This window comes from Anas platyrhynchos, chromosome 2, assembly GCF_047663525.1.
Source record: "Anas platyrhynchos isolate ZD024472 breed Pekin duck chromosome 2, IASCAAS_PekinDuck_T2T, whole genome shotgun sequence".
Classification (NCBI taxonomy): Eukaryota; Metazoa; Chordata; class Aves; order Anseriformes; family Anatidae; genus Anas; species Anas platyrhynchos.
In genome coordinates, this window is record NC_092588.1 from 37,440,634 (window position 1) to 37,458,238 (window position 17,605).

Sequence of the window (17,605 nt, forward strand, 5' to 3'; positions counted from 1 at the left end):
CCCTTTCTCTTACTGTGAAAATATTTGTTAAAACGTTTTTTGTTTGTTTGTTTGTTTTGTTTTTGTTTTGTTTGTTCTTGTTTTTGTTTTTGTTTTGTTTGTTCTTGTTTTTGTTATCTTTTACCACAGTGACCAGGTTGAGCACATGCAAGGCTTTAGCATTCCTGATTTTTTTCTCCCTGAATATGCCGGCAATCTCCTTGTGCTCTGCCTGAGCTGCCTGCCCCTTCTCCCACCGGACACAACCTCTCTTTTTCTCCGGGAAACTCAGCAAAAGTTCCCTGCGATGCGCTGAAAGCAGAAAGTTCTGAAAACTAAGTCTCCATAAGTGGGAAAAAGAAAAAAAAAAAAACAAAAACAAAACGGGTGGTTTGGGGGAGTAACCCGAAGGGTGCGGAGGGGTTAAGCCCCGCCGCCCCGGGGGCGGAGGCAGCCCGGCCGGGCTCTGCAGCCGCCGCCGCCCCGCACCTCGCCATGGGTCCGGCCGTGCGGTGGGGCTGAGCGGCGGCCCCCGGCCATGTCGCAGCGAGGGGACGGCGACCTCCCCGAGCCGCAGGCCCGAGGCGCTGTGACCGAGCTGCGGCGACGGGCGGAGGCAGAGCCCGGGCAGCGCTGGCCCCAGCCCCTCAGCGACGCCTTCCTGCTGAGGTTCCTGCGAGCCCGGGACTTCAACGTGGACCTGGCGTGGAGGGTAAGGTGGGGAGGGGGGCGTCGCACCTCGGGGGTCCCCTCGTGTCACCCCCCCCCCCCGGGTGGGCTCGGAAATGGAGGCTGAGGGGTGAGGTGCTGCTCCCCGGGGCTGGGCGGGTGGGTGATGCACGCTGCTTGGGTGTTTCATGGCTGTAGCGAAATGTTGGTCGTGGAGCAACGTGGGAGCACGCCAGCTTGGTGCGACCCCACCAAAAGCCACAAAGGTTATGGGAAATGTGGGAAGGTCACAGCTCCGCTCAGGGAACGGCATCCTTGCAAGGGCATCCTTGAGGATCCTGCTTGGGCCACCAGCACCTAGTACACCTGCTGGTTTTGTTATACATTTAGAGTAACCCTAGCGTAAAGCTATCAGTAATAAGTTCCTTTCTCTTAGAGTTTGATGGTTTAACACCTTTCAGGCTTTGGTAGGTTTTGTTGCTTTCCTGGCTGTTTGCATGGCTTTTTGCCCTATAGACAATGCATGCCTGTTTTCGGTACCCAAAGGTACAAATTATAATTAATTGTTTCCTTTTTTACATAAAGGAAACCACTAATCCTTCTCAACAGAAAGTATTTCCGGATCTTCCCAGGGCAAAAGCATTTATTTGCTTGTGCCAGCTGGGACCTGTGTTTCCATGGAATGTGATGCTGATGACAAAGCATCAAACAACAGACCCTACCTTTTATTTTTTGACTTGTGTGTGCCATAGATCTTCCAAGTTCAGTGTTTCACGTTGCTACAACTAAAGATTGTTTGCATGTGGGTATACTGCTGGATCAGGGTGGCTAAACAAGATTGTGAGAAATTGTATGATGCTCTTAATAATAACTAGCTTAAAAAATGTATTGTGTTCACCTCGCTTGATTCATAACATTGGCATTAGAGCTTTAAATCATCCCTCCTCAGCAGAAGAAGAAGCAAGTCAATCCAGATTCCTTTGGTTATTCATGCATCTCGCTTTTGCTTGAAGTTCATGAGATTGCTTATATCAGCTGTGCAGTAGCAATTGTAGGACTGTGCTGTTCTTTTATTTCTTTCCCAGCAAAAACTGTTCCCCCCCCCAGTATTACTAGGTTCCAAAAAGTACAGCGTAATGAAGGTAATATGCACTCCCACATGTGTTGCAATACTGGAAGTTAATAACCGTGTATACAGGGCTACATGAATTGCTCAGAATTTGGTCCATACATTTCTTCTGATAAATTGTGAGACATATTATAAATGAGACTACTCTTCAAGAGTGTAAAATCAAAGCTAGGTTTAGAGATTAGAGCCTACAGAGTAGCAGATTTCCTATGCTCTGCGAGAGTCAGCCCTTTAGGGCTGGAGACCTGCTTTGGAAAAAACAAGTCTTTTTAGAATCTCTTTGGAATTTATGTGTCTCTGCTGGTTATGAACTCTGTAAAGTTCTTGTTTGGACCCTTCTTTGTTCTGAGAGATTTTGATGATCAAAAACCACACATTTCAGCTTTCCACCTAAAATTTCTTTCTCCAAATGCAGCTTGTACTTAATCTTCCACATACCAGCTGACACTGATTTCTAGGTTACTTCCCTTTGGAAATAGCATGGGAAGAACACGAAAAACACAAACAGTTTTTTTTTTTTTTAAATATCTGCAGTCAACGTGTTCTTAAAAAGCCCAAGAGAATTATTGTGCAAAAGTCTGTGGAGGTCATAAGATGAATATTCGTCCAACCCAAGTGTGACTTTATGCAGAGGTTATAGGTTACATTAGTACTTCATCCTAGACAGAGCCCTTCTGTTGTCTGTCTAGACAGTGGGTGCTCCTCCCCTCCTGGTTAGATGTCCCCTCTCAGTTTGGAGTTGAGGCTGACACAGCCCCTTTTCCCCACTGGGCTTCTGTGTACTGCTGCATAGCACTTGTAGAGCAGTAAGGGATAATCAGAGTCTGTGGCTCTGTCAGTGCTTATGACCAAAAGATTGCAAGCTCTTCTCAAGCATCCTTCTTGGCATGGGCTTATACTTAGCCTTAAATATTAATTCAGAGTCTGGCCACTGACCAAACTGTCTCTTGATGCATGCCTGGTTAATATGTGACACAGATCTATCTGATTATTGGCCTCTCTGGAATTTCAGTTTATCGATGTTTGGATATCTTTCAGAAAATAATAATCTAGTAGATTGTGAAAAGACATTCAATTCCTGAGTCATTTATGTTAACTCATTGGAACAGAAATATTTTACATTTTCCTGCTGGCAATTCCAGACTTGTTTCGAAGTACTCATCTATTGATATATACATATGAAATGCTAGAAGAAAATTCATCACTGAAACAGGTATTTGGTGCTGAAGAACTCAAAGGAGAACTAGAACTGTCTGTGTGCTTTAAAATCAGTGATATATTTAATTAAGCTCAGTAGCAGACTGATCTTTTTTAGAAGAAAATTCTTTTCCTGCATTTTGAATCACAGGAAAGATTAATTTTGGCCACATGCCTTATCTTCAAAAGTGGATGGAGATATCTGCATGAACCCTAACCACTTAAGAAGAAACCTCTAGAAGAAGAGATGAAATTAATCAGATACCTTCCGCTATGGGATTTCAAATGCATGAATGCTATCAGTGAGAATGGTTATGATGAAATCCTTAAATCCTATATGAAATCCCGTCACAGGTATGTCTCCAGGAATAAACAGAAAGTCTGTTGACACAGGCTAACAATAACTGTCAAATAACACATCAAACCCTGAATAAGTCAATAAGACAGTTCTTGTCCTGTGAGACTTCAAAGCAATGCTTACATCCCCAAAACATTGACACTTAGAAGGAATGGTGTTACATTGTCACAGCACCTTCTGCTTGTGGCTTTGTAGTCACCCTGAGAAATAAATGTAGGGGTCAGATGTTGATCATAGAATATCACAAGTTGGGAGGGACATGCATGGATCGTAGGACTCCACAAAGGACTACATAAAAAATAGACCATAAGTCTGAGAACATTGTCCAAACTCCGGCAGCTTGGTGCTGTGACTGCTGCCCTGGGGAGCCTGTCCCAGTGCCCGACCACCCTCTGGGTGCAGAACCTTTCCCTAACCCCCAGCCTGACCCTCTCCTGTCCCAGCTCCATGATGTTCCCTTGAGTCCTTTGGAGAGAAGTAGCCATTACTGTGGCTAATACAAGCAATTCAAGGTAATATATTAAAGCAAATATATTCTGCTTAAATTATATGGAAATCAGAGAATCACAGCATAATTTAAGTTGGAAGAGATCTGTGTAGATCATCTAGTCCAAACTCTTGCTTAGTGTGGGTCCACGTAACAGATCAGTCAGGGCAAGGAGCAAACCTGTTATGTCATGTTTTGAATGCTGCAAAAGATTTCAGTCTGGATATAAATTAATACTGGACTTGAATATGTTGTTTATTTGTTCATTTGTACGCATATACCTACAAACTGTACATGTTTTAAGCTAAAAAGCAGGCCATGGGTCTCCATTAATGTGGCTAAAGCAATGGGTTTAATTCTTTTAATTCTTTTTTTTTTTTTTTTTTTTTTTTTAATGTGCCAGCTACGTTTAACTTTCTTGCTGTGATCAAAGATACTATCACAGTACAATTCAGTAAAAATGCATCATTGAAATGCTTTTCCTAACACACCACTTAAACTTTTTAAGCATCCTTTTTAGAGCACTCAAAACCATCTAAATATCTAGGATCCTTTTAGGAGTTCTGGTTGACACAAAGGCATATATCTGGACTCATTCTTTGCCCTGCATTTGATTTATGGAGGAAACTTTGTGCTGCAAGTAGGTTGCATAGAAAATCTAGGATGTACAGTATGTGTCAAACATCCTGCTGTATGTGCATACTACATGTATACTTGCGTAGTGTCTGAATACTGCTGGATTTCAGGCTTTATCTCTGAGGATCTTCACAGCAGTCAAATATAACTACTAAGTTCAAACCAGTTACTTGGCTGATTTTCAGACCTTTTGCCAATGAGAGATTTGATGAAAAGGGTGGAAGAGCCCCTGGTAGACTCTCTGAACTGACTGTTGAGGAAACAAAGCAGTTGGCCACTCTTCTCTTTGTGCTAAGCCAAATGCCTAAACTTATGCACGTGCCTGTCTTTTCCCAGCTGATGAAGAGGTAATACATGTGGAATTAGGGAAGTTCTGTGTCCATATAAAAATATTTTAAATTCTATGCCAGTATATACTCTTTAAATTCTGTGTGTAGATGAAAGCGCATTTATAAAAAATGTAAAATACACCCCTTTTTGCATATATATATGTTTATAGTGGTTCTGTAACAAACTTTATTGTCCAGTTCTTTTAATTCTAACTAAAGTACTAAGTTCACTTTTCTTCGTTTTGCATCACATGAAACTTGGATTAATCAGTAACGTTTCTATCTCCAATGTTCAGAAATCTGGAACTATCCCCAAAAGACCTCAGGAAAAAGCTCTTAATTAATGCTTAACTCCAGACAGCGGAGTTTTTCATCCAGCTTTAGCCATTTATCAAGCTATCTTGCATCTATTTTCAGATGCTCAGCAGCTTCTAAGTAGGTTACTCAGTTTGTAAACACAGATAATTACACATGGAGATGTTTTCCTTGTAAATGCATGAGACATTTTTATTACATTTACATTGCATTTATCCAATGTAATCCATGCTTCTGTTTTTCCTGATTATATTAAGTTGCTTTATCTTCTGCATTCAGACTGATTATTATATATAAAGTTTACATTTTCCCCTGCTGCTTTTGCTGAAAAAAAAAGTTTCCTATGTTTTAAATATTCCACATGGATTTGTGTTTAAACAATATTAAACTATATATTTTCAAAATATAGTAAAACTGTAAGTATGTAGTGCTAATTTTTGAATTCAGTTATATATGTAGGAATTACTCATGTAAGTAGCTCCGTGTGACTGGAGTGTGTCCAGCTGCTAAGAAAGTGATTGTTTACATAAATAAAGACTGAAAGAACATGTCTCCAAACTAGCTGCAGATGCTGTGGAGGGTTGCTAATGTTTACTTCAGCCATAAATCACTGTTTCAGGTAATTAAATCACATGGTTTCAAAATCTGAGAGCAATTTACTTTGTAGCTTCCTGGACAAGGGAGGTGCGGCTGGAGCTTAGCCATGCTTCTGTAAAAAGATGTAGCATTTTCCCACGTCATGGAAGGTGTCAGAAGTGTTCCAACCATATATTTATTGCTGAACGCACAGTCAGCAGGTAAATTATATCTTTCATAAAGATCTTGAGTGTGTCGCAAACTGTGAACACCTTTCCTTTCCTCTCCAGGCTCAGAACTTGAGCTCTTGCTGTTTTTAACTTGGGAGAGGTTCATGCTCATGAAAAGAAGAACTGAACTGTACTGACAAATTGGGATTATTCAGGGGATTGAGTAAACATATTTATTCTCATCTTGGTTTTGGCAGGCAGCTCTTCAAAATCTGTGGAAAACATTTAAGTAATTGTTAATTAGTTCATTATGTTGTGATACAACTGAAGTTAGTAGAATAGGGACAAAGGATGCAGCTACAGATGTTTGGTTAGATGTTTGGTGCTCTTTAAGCATCTGTGTTGGAAAGACAAAGGAAAAGAACACAGTATGTTAACAGTCCTGGCACAAAAAAACAGTTGGCACAAAAAAAGCGCACTTTATTGATGCTGGACTCTTTACGTGGCATCTCATCAGGCCTATTTTTGCAATCACAGTGAATTTCTGTCCCTGAGATTAGCGTCTTTTCCCCCACTACTTCCCCACCACCTGTTTTGTTTGGTTGTTAAATTAACCTAGACTAGAACATATTTAAGACTAAGTAAAATTCTTTAGCACTTATATGTTTCTTTTTTACAGTGTATGTCTTAGGATGAGGTTTTTATCAACTTGCTCATTGCCAAATCACATGGGATTTTAGTGTGGCTGTTGAACTCTCTCATTTTTGTACCTATAAACACATATTTATAGGTAGTATTTCTAGGAAGGATATAGATAATTGCTGAGCAGTGCTCCATCTATTTGTAAATAAATTATGTTAACAAACAATAATGCCCTGTAAATAGTTCCCTCATGACAATTTGTTTGAGAGACCTTAAAAATAACTCAGGTCCTTCATTTAAGAAGAGCGGGCTATGAGGTAGACCATGGTGAGTCTTTGGTTTCACTCCTGAGTCTGTAGCTGTGATGCTGTGATGTTCCAAGGGATGGATTCAGTATCCACTGAGGTTCCTTCCAACCATTCTATGAAGATGGTGAAGAAAATCATCCTTGCATAGCTATGAGAAATGTTGTTATTTATTAAAGGTTATGTTTTATTAGCTGGAGATTGACAGTTCTTTTAATTCTACTGCTTCTGTTCCGGAATGTGGTATAACTTAGGGATGATTAAATACAAATTAACAGAAATAAAAGAGTGTTGGCTGATTTTTTTCTTTTGCTGAACATACTTTATTTGTGCAACTGTACTGAGGATGATTGTTTTCTTGCTGTTTGATGAAATATAGCAACAATTTGAAAGGCTGGCCAGTGTGTGCTACCTTTGAGATTTAAATGTGTGTGTGAGTTTGTTGTGAAATGAGGTACTGAAACATTCTGATGCACTTAGATCCTTTGAAAATCTCAGGAGTCCAAACTGTAGCTATCTAGGAAATTTTAATGCAAAATTTAGATTATTTTCTAGAGCTATCCCTCTACTCTACAAAGTCACTGCTGGACAATTTAGCACAGCAGAGGTAGATCATAGCTGATGAATTTACAGAAAGCTTTATAAAAAACAACCACTGTAACTCCTTACTTACGTATTCAAAATGTCGTAAATAAACTTTAGTTGCAGGGCATAGCAGTTCCTTTTCTCTACCACCACTTAATTTCTTTATTTTAAAAGGGAAATGGTAATTAAACTGGGAAACTGGAACTAGTGCATCACTGATTTATTATTTCACAGTCCATCTCTACAATAATCTTTCACAATATTACCTGTAATTCCTCTACCTAGATGTTACCTCAGAAAGAAACACCTTTAATTGACTCTTCCTTAGATTTAGACCATTTCCTTTCAACACATAGCCCTTCCTATCCTTTAGAAGAGCCTGCATATGATGCTGTCTTCCAGCCTCAGTAACAAGGGCAGCAATCATGTTCCTGACAATGGGCAGAATCTTTGTTTTAGCAAAATGGGTTCTCGTTATTTCCACTCTGGGGTCTGATAGGTAATGAGAGAGATGAATCCACTACACTGTTGTGTTTTGTAATTTCAGAGGGATAGGAAGGACTGAAAATGTGCTTAAGATATGCTGATGACCATATGTGTTTCAAACAGTAAAATGAAGTTATTAATAATTGTGTGTACAAAATGGGCCCAGAATTTGGGGGGAGGAGGGTGAGGAGAAAATAGTAATCTGTAAGAAACTTTTTTTTTAGATGTATTTTACATAGAAACTACTGCCGCTTTCTACGTAGTCCAATTTTCTTTTCTGACATAAAATAATAACTGGAGTCCATTAACAAGTTGATAGGATTCTAAATTCATAATGACTTGCTCATTTGATGAAGGATAGCAGCCTTCTGTTTCTAGGAGCCATTTTCTTAAAATGCACAGTGAAATGATAGCTAATATGATGAATTAAACCTCTGACTGTGACCACATGTTGAAAAGCACATTTTTAACTGTGATTTTTATGTAATACCTGATGCATATCTGACATGCACATTTATTTTTTCCAGTTACTGAAGAATTACCAGAAATGGAGAATTGAATGCCCAGAAATAAGTGCAGATTTACAACCATCTTCTATTCTTGGTCTTTTGCATGCTGGCTATCACGGAGTCCTGAGATCAAGAGACCCATATGGAAGCAAAGTTCTAATATACAGAATTGGTGAGTGACAAAATTTCTTGGACATGTTTCATACCTGGTTCTTGCACTAATGTTTTTGTGTGTGTTGTTGTTTGTTTGTTTAATTCTCACAATTTCAGCAGCAAAATAAAAGTATTTTATGGGTATAACACTGGGAGTTGATAAAATGGAAGATGATATCAGAATATCTTAACTAGAAAAGTAATATATTTATTGCTTCCTGTTAGAAATACCTTTAAGATAAAGATGGATTCATTGAGCTGCAACAGTTATATCATTTGACTTATAACTAGTATGGCTAAAGCTATACAGTCCTTTATGATGGACTGATTTTCTTTTAAATAGAATTATTATGTCTGCATCAAAAAAAATCTTAAGGCTAAAAGCCCGAAGGTTAGAAGCCTAAAACTTACAAGAATATGCAGTTATTTAGCCTTGAGTTACCAAACATTAATTTTGTTCCTATGGGAATTTTCAAAGCTGTATGCTAAGACTGTGCTGGTGCAGCCGCCAGCACAGAGTGGAGAGATGGAACAGAAAAAAAGCACACGTCTAGCCATGTACCAACATTCAGCTTACATGAGGATGAGTTCACTGGGTTTTCACCACTTAGATGTATGTAGCTGAAGAGCCCTGTTTAAGATACGCTCTGAACATCCTGGGTTTGTATGATGCACTCCCCAAAATCTTTTAAAAATACATAGTTAAATGATCACACGATGCCATACTTCTTTGTGCTTGTGTTGGACATAGAAATAATTTTTGCCAACTTTCAAATAATTGTTTTAATATCAGCTCATCTAGCAGAAGGAAAGGCTTTTCTTTGAAAAGTTGTGCTCTCTGAAGATTGTGTCCAGGGTTAATGCTAATACCAAGCAATTGTTTTTCATGCCTCAGAAATGAAAATGGGATTCACTGAATCTTCGCAGTATTACTGTACTGAAGAAAAATTATATGAATTGGCTGTGAGTTGATGATCAGTTCCTGAAGGCCATAGACAATGATTAGCCCATTTGAGCTGTACTGTGCTTTGTTTTGGTTTCTGCTAAAATGACAGTTACTGACTTAAGCTGTTCCTGTCAAAATCTTCTACTGGATTCTACAGTAGATGTCACATACTACTCTGGTACCATCTACAGAAATAGAAATAGCATCAAAGATGACTGATAGAACAGGCGCATAAAAGAATTTCTGTACTGGCAAATCTGTTTAATTCAGAACCTTTGATATAGCTGGTTACTTTTTCTTGAGAAGAACATAAGAAGCAGTAGCAAGTGAAAGTACAGGTGTATGTTGTATGCTTGTGGTAATGCAGTGCAATCTTATTTACTCTTCAGGACAATGGGATCCCAAGTTATTTACAGCATATGATGTGTTTCGTGTAAGTTTGATCACATCTGAACTCATTGTAAAGGAGATTGAAACTCAGAAGAATGGAGTCAAGGCTATCTTTGATCTTCAAGGGTGGCGATTTGCTCATGCATTTCAAATCAGTCCAGCAGTGGCCAAGAAAATTGCTGCTGTGCTCACGGTAAGTATAACATACTGCTTTATGTTACTTCACTGCTATAACTCCCAATTTTTCTTCCATTGTAACTTGTGGTAATTTTTCCTTCCATAGACATTTTTAGAGGTCATGCAGTTTGAAAGAACAAAAACTTAAATCCATGAGATGTCACACAGCTGAGGCATAAACTGTGCTCGACTTGACTTAAAGTCTGTTCATGTATAGCAGCAAATGCCCTTTAACCTCTGATGTTTTATTAGAATTCCACTTGCCTGTTACAATACAGGAATTTCATGAGTAGATGAAGCCTACTTTTGTAAGGATCTTTTCTGTTCTACTCTTTTGTACATTAACTTGTCATTCAAAACCTTTTTTTTTTTTTTTTTTCCCCTCTGAGACTCAGAGAAGGTGAGAAATAGCATGTGCTGGGAGCATTTAAGAGCAAGAGAACACTAACTTGTTGGCCAGTATGGATGATGCCACACCACCATCCATGTGCTACCAACAGTGTATAATGTTTGTTTTGATTGCTTTTCCCACCAACACAAGCATTATTTTGTGCAACTTAGTGCTACCTCACCTCCTGACTTTAACAACACTTGCAGGGATCTTACTGTCTTTAAGATTTTTCCTTTTTGTCAAATTTGGTTGAATTTTGCTAATGAATTTTTTTTAAAAAAAAAGAGGGGAAGGAGACAGAGAATTGACAAGCAGGCTACACTGTACTTGTACTGTACTTGTACTGTTTTCCTTCTGAAGTTAAGCTATAAATAAGTAATAATAAAACCGTTAACCTATGATGTAAAAATGAGCTAGGGACATAATCTCTCACTTTGATTTGGTAAGGTTCGTGTCTGAGGTTGAGTCGAAGCTTAGTCAGTGAGCTAATAGCATCAGAACTTCATCCATTCTTCATTTTTGGTATTTACTATAGAACTTCAATGAAACTAGCAGGTATAATCCCCCCCCCCCCCTTTTTTTCCCCATCTAGAATAAGACAAATCTCATTCATGTGATTCTGGGCCAGATCTCACTAAAACAGCCATTGAGAGTGTTTTAGTCGATTTCTGAGGCACTAAACTAGTTACTAGTAATTTCATGACCTTGAAATTGAGAGCAGAAATTATGTATAATTATATTCACAATTAAATCTTAAGGTTTGAATCCATCACCTCAAACCAGGAAATTCTTTGAATGGAGTGTTTCCATCATGACTTATTTCAGATTTATTTTATGCTTTTTAGGCTTCTAAATGCTTATTATAGCTATTGAAAAAGAGGGAAAAACAGATTGTGTTTCTAGTGTTGTTTTCTTGTATAAGGAATCAACTGTTTTTTTTGTTTGTTTGTTTTTTAGATTCTTTTCATCTTTCTAGCTGGGTTTATATACTTCTCCCAGAGGTTATTTTAGTGTTAGTCAATATGTTTATAAGAAATAATTAGGGACATTGTTTTCAACTCTATGTTTTTCTTAAGAAATGTATCTTTCTTCCAAATTATTATCCTGTATGGAGAAACAGAAATTAATAGAAAGGAAATAAATGCAATACAGAGTGGAAAGCATAGTACCATCAGTAACGAACATCATCTTGAAAAAAATCTATTATCCACAGGCAAAACCAAATTGTTTTGTGTAGAACAGTAGACTTTAAACATATAAAACATAATAATGTGTACTAAACCTAAAGCCTGACAGTTTTGAGGTCTTTATCATACATTAAAATCTTTTTTAATGTATGATTTTGCACTTAAATGCATGTTTGTTTTTTTTTTGTTTGTTTGTTTTCTTTAGCCATAGAATAGTGCATGAAATAAGGAGAAAAGGACTACTGTATTAGTGGGAAGAACTGTTTGTGAAAAGTGCCATTTTTATAAGCAGAAAAACTCTGGTTGCAATAGTAGTATCGGAGAGATATGAATGGAACTTATTTTTACCCTATTGTATAATACTGTCTGTGAGCACTGCCATACTTCCTTTAAACTTGCAAAGTTGTGGTACTTCTTCATGAATCTTGAATCCAACTGTCAGTATTTCAAACTATAAAGGCTGTATAGAAGATGCAATTTTAATTTTATGAGAGTAATCTTACTGTAAAACTGAACTTCTGTCTTGGGTAAATTCTTGCTACTTTTAAGACTTTTCTCTGGATAATATTTTATTATATTATTTTATTATATTTATTTAATTTTATTGTATTTAACTCAAAGATAGCAACTTTGATAGTTTGTGTGTATATGTATATAAGGAAAAGAAAATACATATTTTCCTCCAGGTTGTGAATTGCCAATGAAAACACATGGCTAGATAGCTTTTTGGTAAAGGAGCAGCAGGATCTCTGCTGTGGAGGAAAAGCTTAGCACAAGCTTCACGTGCATTACTTACGTGCAATTTGGTTTTCATGCTTGTTTTTTTAAGTCAGCCTCTTCTAAAAAATATACTGATTTTTTTTTTTTTCTAATTGGAGGAACAAGATATGCTTTTCTAAGCAGTGTAAACTAAGAGCACTCCAAAGTGCAGGAATTAGCAAGGTCAGGAAGAATTCTTTAACCTATGGACTAGGTAGTCTTCACAGATTTGTCCTTAACAATAGAATCTTTTCAATAATTCCTTTTTCTCATGCTGTTTTTTATGTATGTTGACAGGATTCCTTTCCACTAAAAGTTCGAGGTATCCACTTGATTAATGAGCCTTTATTCTTCCACCCAGTCTTCGCTCTAATTAAGCCTTTTCTCACTGAAAAAATAAAGCAACGGGTGAGTGCACACAAACATTTCTTTCTACCACAAAACTCCTACATTACAATCTGCAGCATTTCCTTTAGGATCTGAATACTGAAGAGGATACGTCATGTTTATGTCTTAATACTATACTGGCCTCTGGAATCTAATTGTAAAACATTCAGAGTTACCAATAATGTGAGAGTTGCAAGTGTTTGCTGTTGTCAAGTGTTTGTTGTTTAATCTTTTTGTAAAGATTTAGAAAAAAAAACGTGGTAACTCAAGAGGGGTTTAAATAACTTGCTTAAGATCACACAGCAAAACTTCTGCAGAATTAAGAAGAAATAGGTCCCAGACCTCCTAGCATTCAGTCCATAAATGCCAGTGAGAAATTGTCACTGTTCAGTGACATTATGCTCTAAGTTGTGCAAAATTAGTAGAAGACAGCTATCCAGTTCTGAAAAAGCTACAGAGGCATTTATGCATCAATAAGGAGGTCAGGCTGAAGTTCAGATTTATTTTAAAGCAGCTTCTTAGTTTTAAATTGGAAAACTCTGCATTTGGATGCAAAAGCATGCCAAGAATTCTGGAAGAATTCTGGTTTATTGCAATACAGGAAGGAAATATTGAAAGTTTCAGCTGGCAGAAGAGGAAATGCTGTGAAGTGTTAACAGCAGAGCTAAGTTACAAAATAAACAGCACAGTCTTTTAATATTTGCTCTCTGAGGCCTCCTTGTGCCTCCAATGCACATAGATCTTGTGCATTTACAGTAGCTGCTGCACTCCAGGACAGTAAAGTAAGATTTTCACTCTTAGTGATGTTTGCCAGTCCCCTTTTTCTTAGCATGTGTGTTTTGTTATGGAAGAGAGGCAGGATTGCTTCTGCCAGCCTTGTGTAGTCGCTCACTGACACACAGATGATAAAGAAAAGAATACATTCCAGCAGCCTGATGCTGTGGCCCTTCCCCTGTCATATTAATGTTCATGTAACAGCCCCCTATCACCAGATCCAGCTCGGGGGGCTAGAATTCAAAAAGTGGGAAAGAGGACAGATGGACAGTAAAGGCCTGAAAGAAGACAAACCAAATATCATGATTCATGGAATGGCTTAGAGTTGCAGGTATAAGCTGAAAAGAAACTAGAAGGACCAGTTCTCCATACTTTCATAGGAATAATTACTATTCACTCATTATCTTAGTGCCTGATGTGGAAGCATTAAAGGCAGCTAGCTACCTTTTGAGTGCATGTGCTTGTAGTCTTTGTGTAATAATAATCACAGAAAATTCTTGTTAATTTTTAATGAGACCTATAAAATTTTCTGACCGAAAGTAATGGACAAGGCTTCAAATCAGCTATACTAAAGCAAGAAAAGAACAATTAGAATGACTGTATTAAAAGGGTTAAAGTGGAGGAGCAGTCCAGGATCTAATTTCTTCTGGAACTGAATTGTAAGGACTGAAATGTAAGACTGAGGTATTCTTCTGAATATCCACCTTGGTACCTGTCTGAATTTACATACCTAGCTCATAATGTTGATTGTAAATGCATATAGCAGGACCAGATAGGAATAGCCAGGTGTCAAACATTGTTATTTTTTTTCTGAAATGACTGAAAAGCAGCTATGCGATACCCATCATGACAAGACCAAACCCCAGTATTCCCTGGTTTAGGTCAGTTTATCTATATGGGTGTAGTTAGTTTTGGCTCTTGTGCTTGGAGCTGCATAAAATGCAGTTCTTTGTGTTTTAGTCCATGTTCAATCAATCTGCAGACAGACTGAATAATCATTAAGCAGGAGAGAGTTTGAGCATCCATGTGAAACTTGCTTACGCAGTACTTTCTTCCTCATTGAAGGAACTCGTTATGAACACTTATTTAGTAGAACCAAGCTGAGGGCTTAAGCCCTTGCATTGAGTTTGTTTGCTGTCTGTTTTCACCCATGAGTCTAACAGCTGTTCTGAAGTAAATGTTTTTCATATATTTTCTTTAGGTGCATATGCATGGAAATAACTACATGCAGAGTCTGACTGAACACTTTCCAGTCAGCATTCTCCCACAGGAATATGGAGGGGAAGGAGTCTCCTTCGAAGAGCTGGCCAAGGAATGGACTGACTTCATAATGTCGTGTGCAGATTATCTCCAGAGCATTTCTCTGGTCACCCATAAATAACCTTATGGCAGTATTACAGCAGATCATGAAGACTGGAAGTGGAAATAAGTTTAATATGAAATCTTTCATGTAAACTTGAAGTTACTGTAAATGAAAGCAGTATGTCTTTGCGGGGCACTGAGGGTTACATTGACTGCACTTTAATACTAACTGGAGTGTATCTGTATGTACATCTGAGGAGACTAATGAATTCTGAATGTTTGCAATACTGTTTGTAACTGATTAAGTTGTATGTCAGTAGTTGTGCATTGGATACGACATTATTGATACTGCTCCTGTTAAGTCATTGGAGAAAACTCCTGTGTCCAGAACCATATGCTTAGCTCTTTTATCTTGGCTTGCTGATTAAATACAAAGCCAAATAATTTAAGTAGAACAGAATGTGAATGGGGTAGACTAGTTGCAGAAGTAGGAATACAGGCCTAATTTACAACGGGGGGAAAGAGGCTGCTTTTTGGATTGATCTCAGGGAAATGGTTGTTTTGTTAGTTTGTGCTGCTAAGATTGCACAGCCAAATTGCGAATTAGTCAGCAATAGTGAAACATTTGTTATCTCTGTGCTGCTTGTGCAGCTTCCCATTTTGTGCTAATTAACACAGTAATCTGCTAGTTTCATAGAGGAAGATGATAAAAACACCATGTACGTGTTCTTCAAAGGACAGCATGAACCAAGAGGAACTGTTAAGAGAGTCAAAAGAACTTTGAAAATTCTGATTTTCTTCCTTCAGAGATACTGGCTTTGAACAAGTTATAAGCAACCCAGTAACGCTAACGCTTTTAATTCCTGCTGTAGAGTGTTAGAGGTCAAGAGCTCTTAGCTGTTTGCAGTATCAGTTTGTTTTGAAGGGTGAAGTAAATTATCCTTCATACATCTGAGCTTTAGAAATATCTGTTCTGTGGTATAAGGGAGCTTGTAGGTCACTTTGAGCCTCAGCTTAGGAGTTGCTGGCTATCTTCCTTCTTATCTTCAGAAAAGTAATTGGCAACGTGCCATCTTATGTCATGTTGGGCACTGGATAATTTAACTTTCTGTCAAGTCTTATATGTAATGAAAAAAATCTGTCTATAATTATGGAAAATGGATTTTTCTAAGGGACATGATTCATATATGAATACTGTATATGTATAAGTTGTCACATATATTACATAGCAGTACCATCCTACATTCCTCAATATTTTATAATCTGAAATGTTAATTTACTTTTGACTCTGTTTTTTGTTAGAATTCCTGAAATACAGCAACTGCTGGAGTTCATTTACACAATTTTTATCTCTCTTTTGTAACAATTCAGGGGTCTTTACATAAATACTAGATATTTAAGCATTCCATGTGAATGTTCATATAAATGAATCAATAATGCTTTACTTCTCAGGTAGCTAACTTCAGTTATTTTGAAATCATTAGAACATTGGAATGCTGTATTAATATATGTTTAGGGGAGAGAAATAAGAATATCTTATTAAGTCAGAAATGTCTTATTTTACTTTATCATTGATACTCTGTTATTGCAAAAGCCAGTGGAAGCTTCTCTTTATTAGCATGAGGAACACCTATGAAAGTCCTATATGATACTTGGTGGTGGTAGTTTCCTCTGATATTGTAAGATCAATGTCTGTTATAAAATTCCTTCAAAACTGACAAAGATTTTCTTTTTTCCAATCCCCGCATTTTCATTCTTTTCTTTCAGGGTATCTTTGAAACAGAGCCTAAATTTAAAGAAATTATTTTTCTGATGCATTTTCATATATGCACGTATTTCATATCCTTCTTTTTCTCTGATTGAACTATTTTGTGATATGAAAAAAGCGCCTTAAATTGCTGAGTTCATTGCAATGATTATTCTTCTTTATTAGAAAATAAACTAAGTAGCCAGATATCTGGCAATTCTTCAAGAGTTTAACTCAAGTTCCAAATCATTTATGAACTGGAGAACTGAAAATACTGTCCTAAAGTTATGCTCCTTCAGTTTTAGTGCTTGAATGTAAACTGCATAAAGGAATTAGCCATGTTTCAGTGAAAAAAATTTCAATCCTTTCCTATGAAACCAGTCCCCGATTGTTGTGGTTTTATCTAAAAGAGACAAGAATCAGATTACTTCCGTTGATTGCAGTTGTATATGTATGCAGACAAAATGTATGGGTTTTATCTTCATTTGAGCTACACCATCTCTATGAAGTCCAAAATGGTCTTCAAAAATATCCTGGATCTATTATTAAATGGTAACATGATTATGTAACACAATGGAGCACTGAATAGTTATTTTTTTCATGAACTGTTAATTATTTTTACATGTTCAGTAGGAAGTCTGTACACTGAATTTGCTGCTATTAACGATGATTAAATAATCAGAACATTTGCATAACAAATGGCAAAGGTGTTAGTGTCATGGGTGGAGAAGGAGCACCCGTGAGCTTCAGAGTAAATAAATGTGTAAGTGCCTTATTCTTCTCTAGTGAGACCAGGAGTGCCTTTAAAGAAAACAAGCGTGCTGTGAAATGCTGATGCAAGTACTGGCAACAAGCGTTGATGTCATGCAAAATGGTTTTTAATCCTTTTTTTTTACATGTCAACACCATTATTATCAATAAACCTCTTCTAGCTGAACCGGTCTTTGAGAACTTTTTTTTATTTAGCGATATAAACACCTCGCCCGGGCCACATTAACCCCTGGGGCCCAAACCCTGCCC

At 37.6% G+C, this 17,605-nt stretch overlaps 1 protein-coding gene across 1 annotated transcript; it reads left to right on the top strand.

Annotated features, from left to right (window-relative positions):
* The first annotated feature begins 423 nt into the window (after window positions 1–423).
* Window positions 424–17,522, top strand: TTPA (alpha tocopherol transfer protein). The gene is made up of 5 exons (XM_027452282.3): window positions 424–691; window positions 8,391–8,544; window positions 9,861–10,054; window positions 12,673–12,783; window positions 14,738–17,522. Exons 1-5 carry the CDS (start codon window positions 518–520, stop codon window positions 14,915–14,917), a joined length of 813 nt encoding a protein of 270 aa, XP_027308083.1. The 5' UTR covers window positions 424–517; the 3' UTR covers window positions 14,918–17,522.
* Window positions 17,523–17,605: the final 83 nt, after the last annotated feature.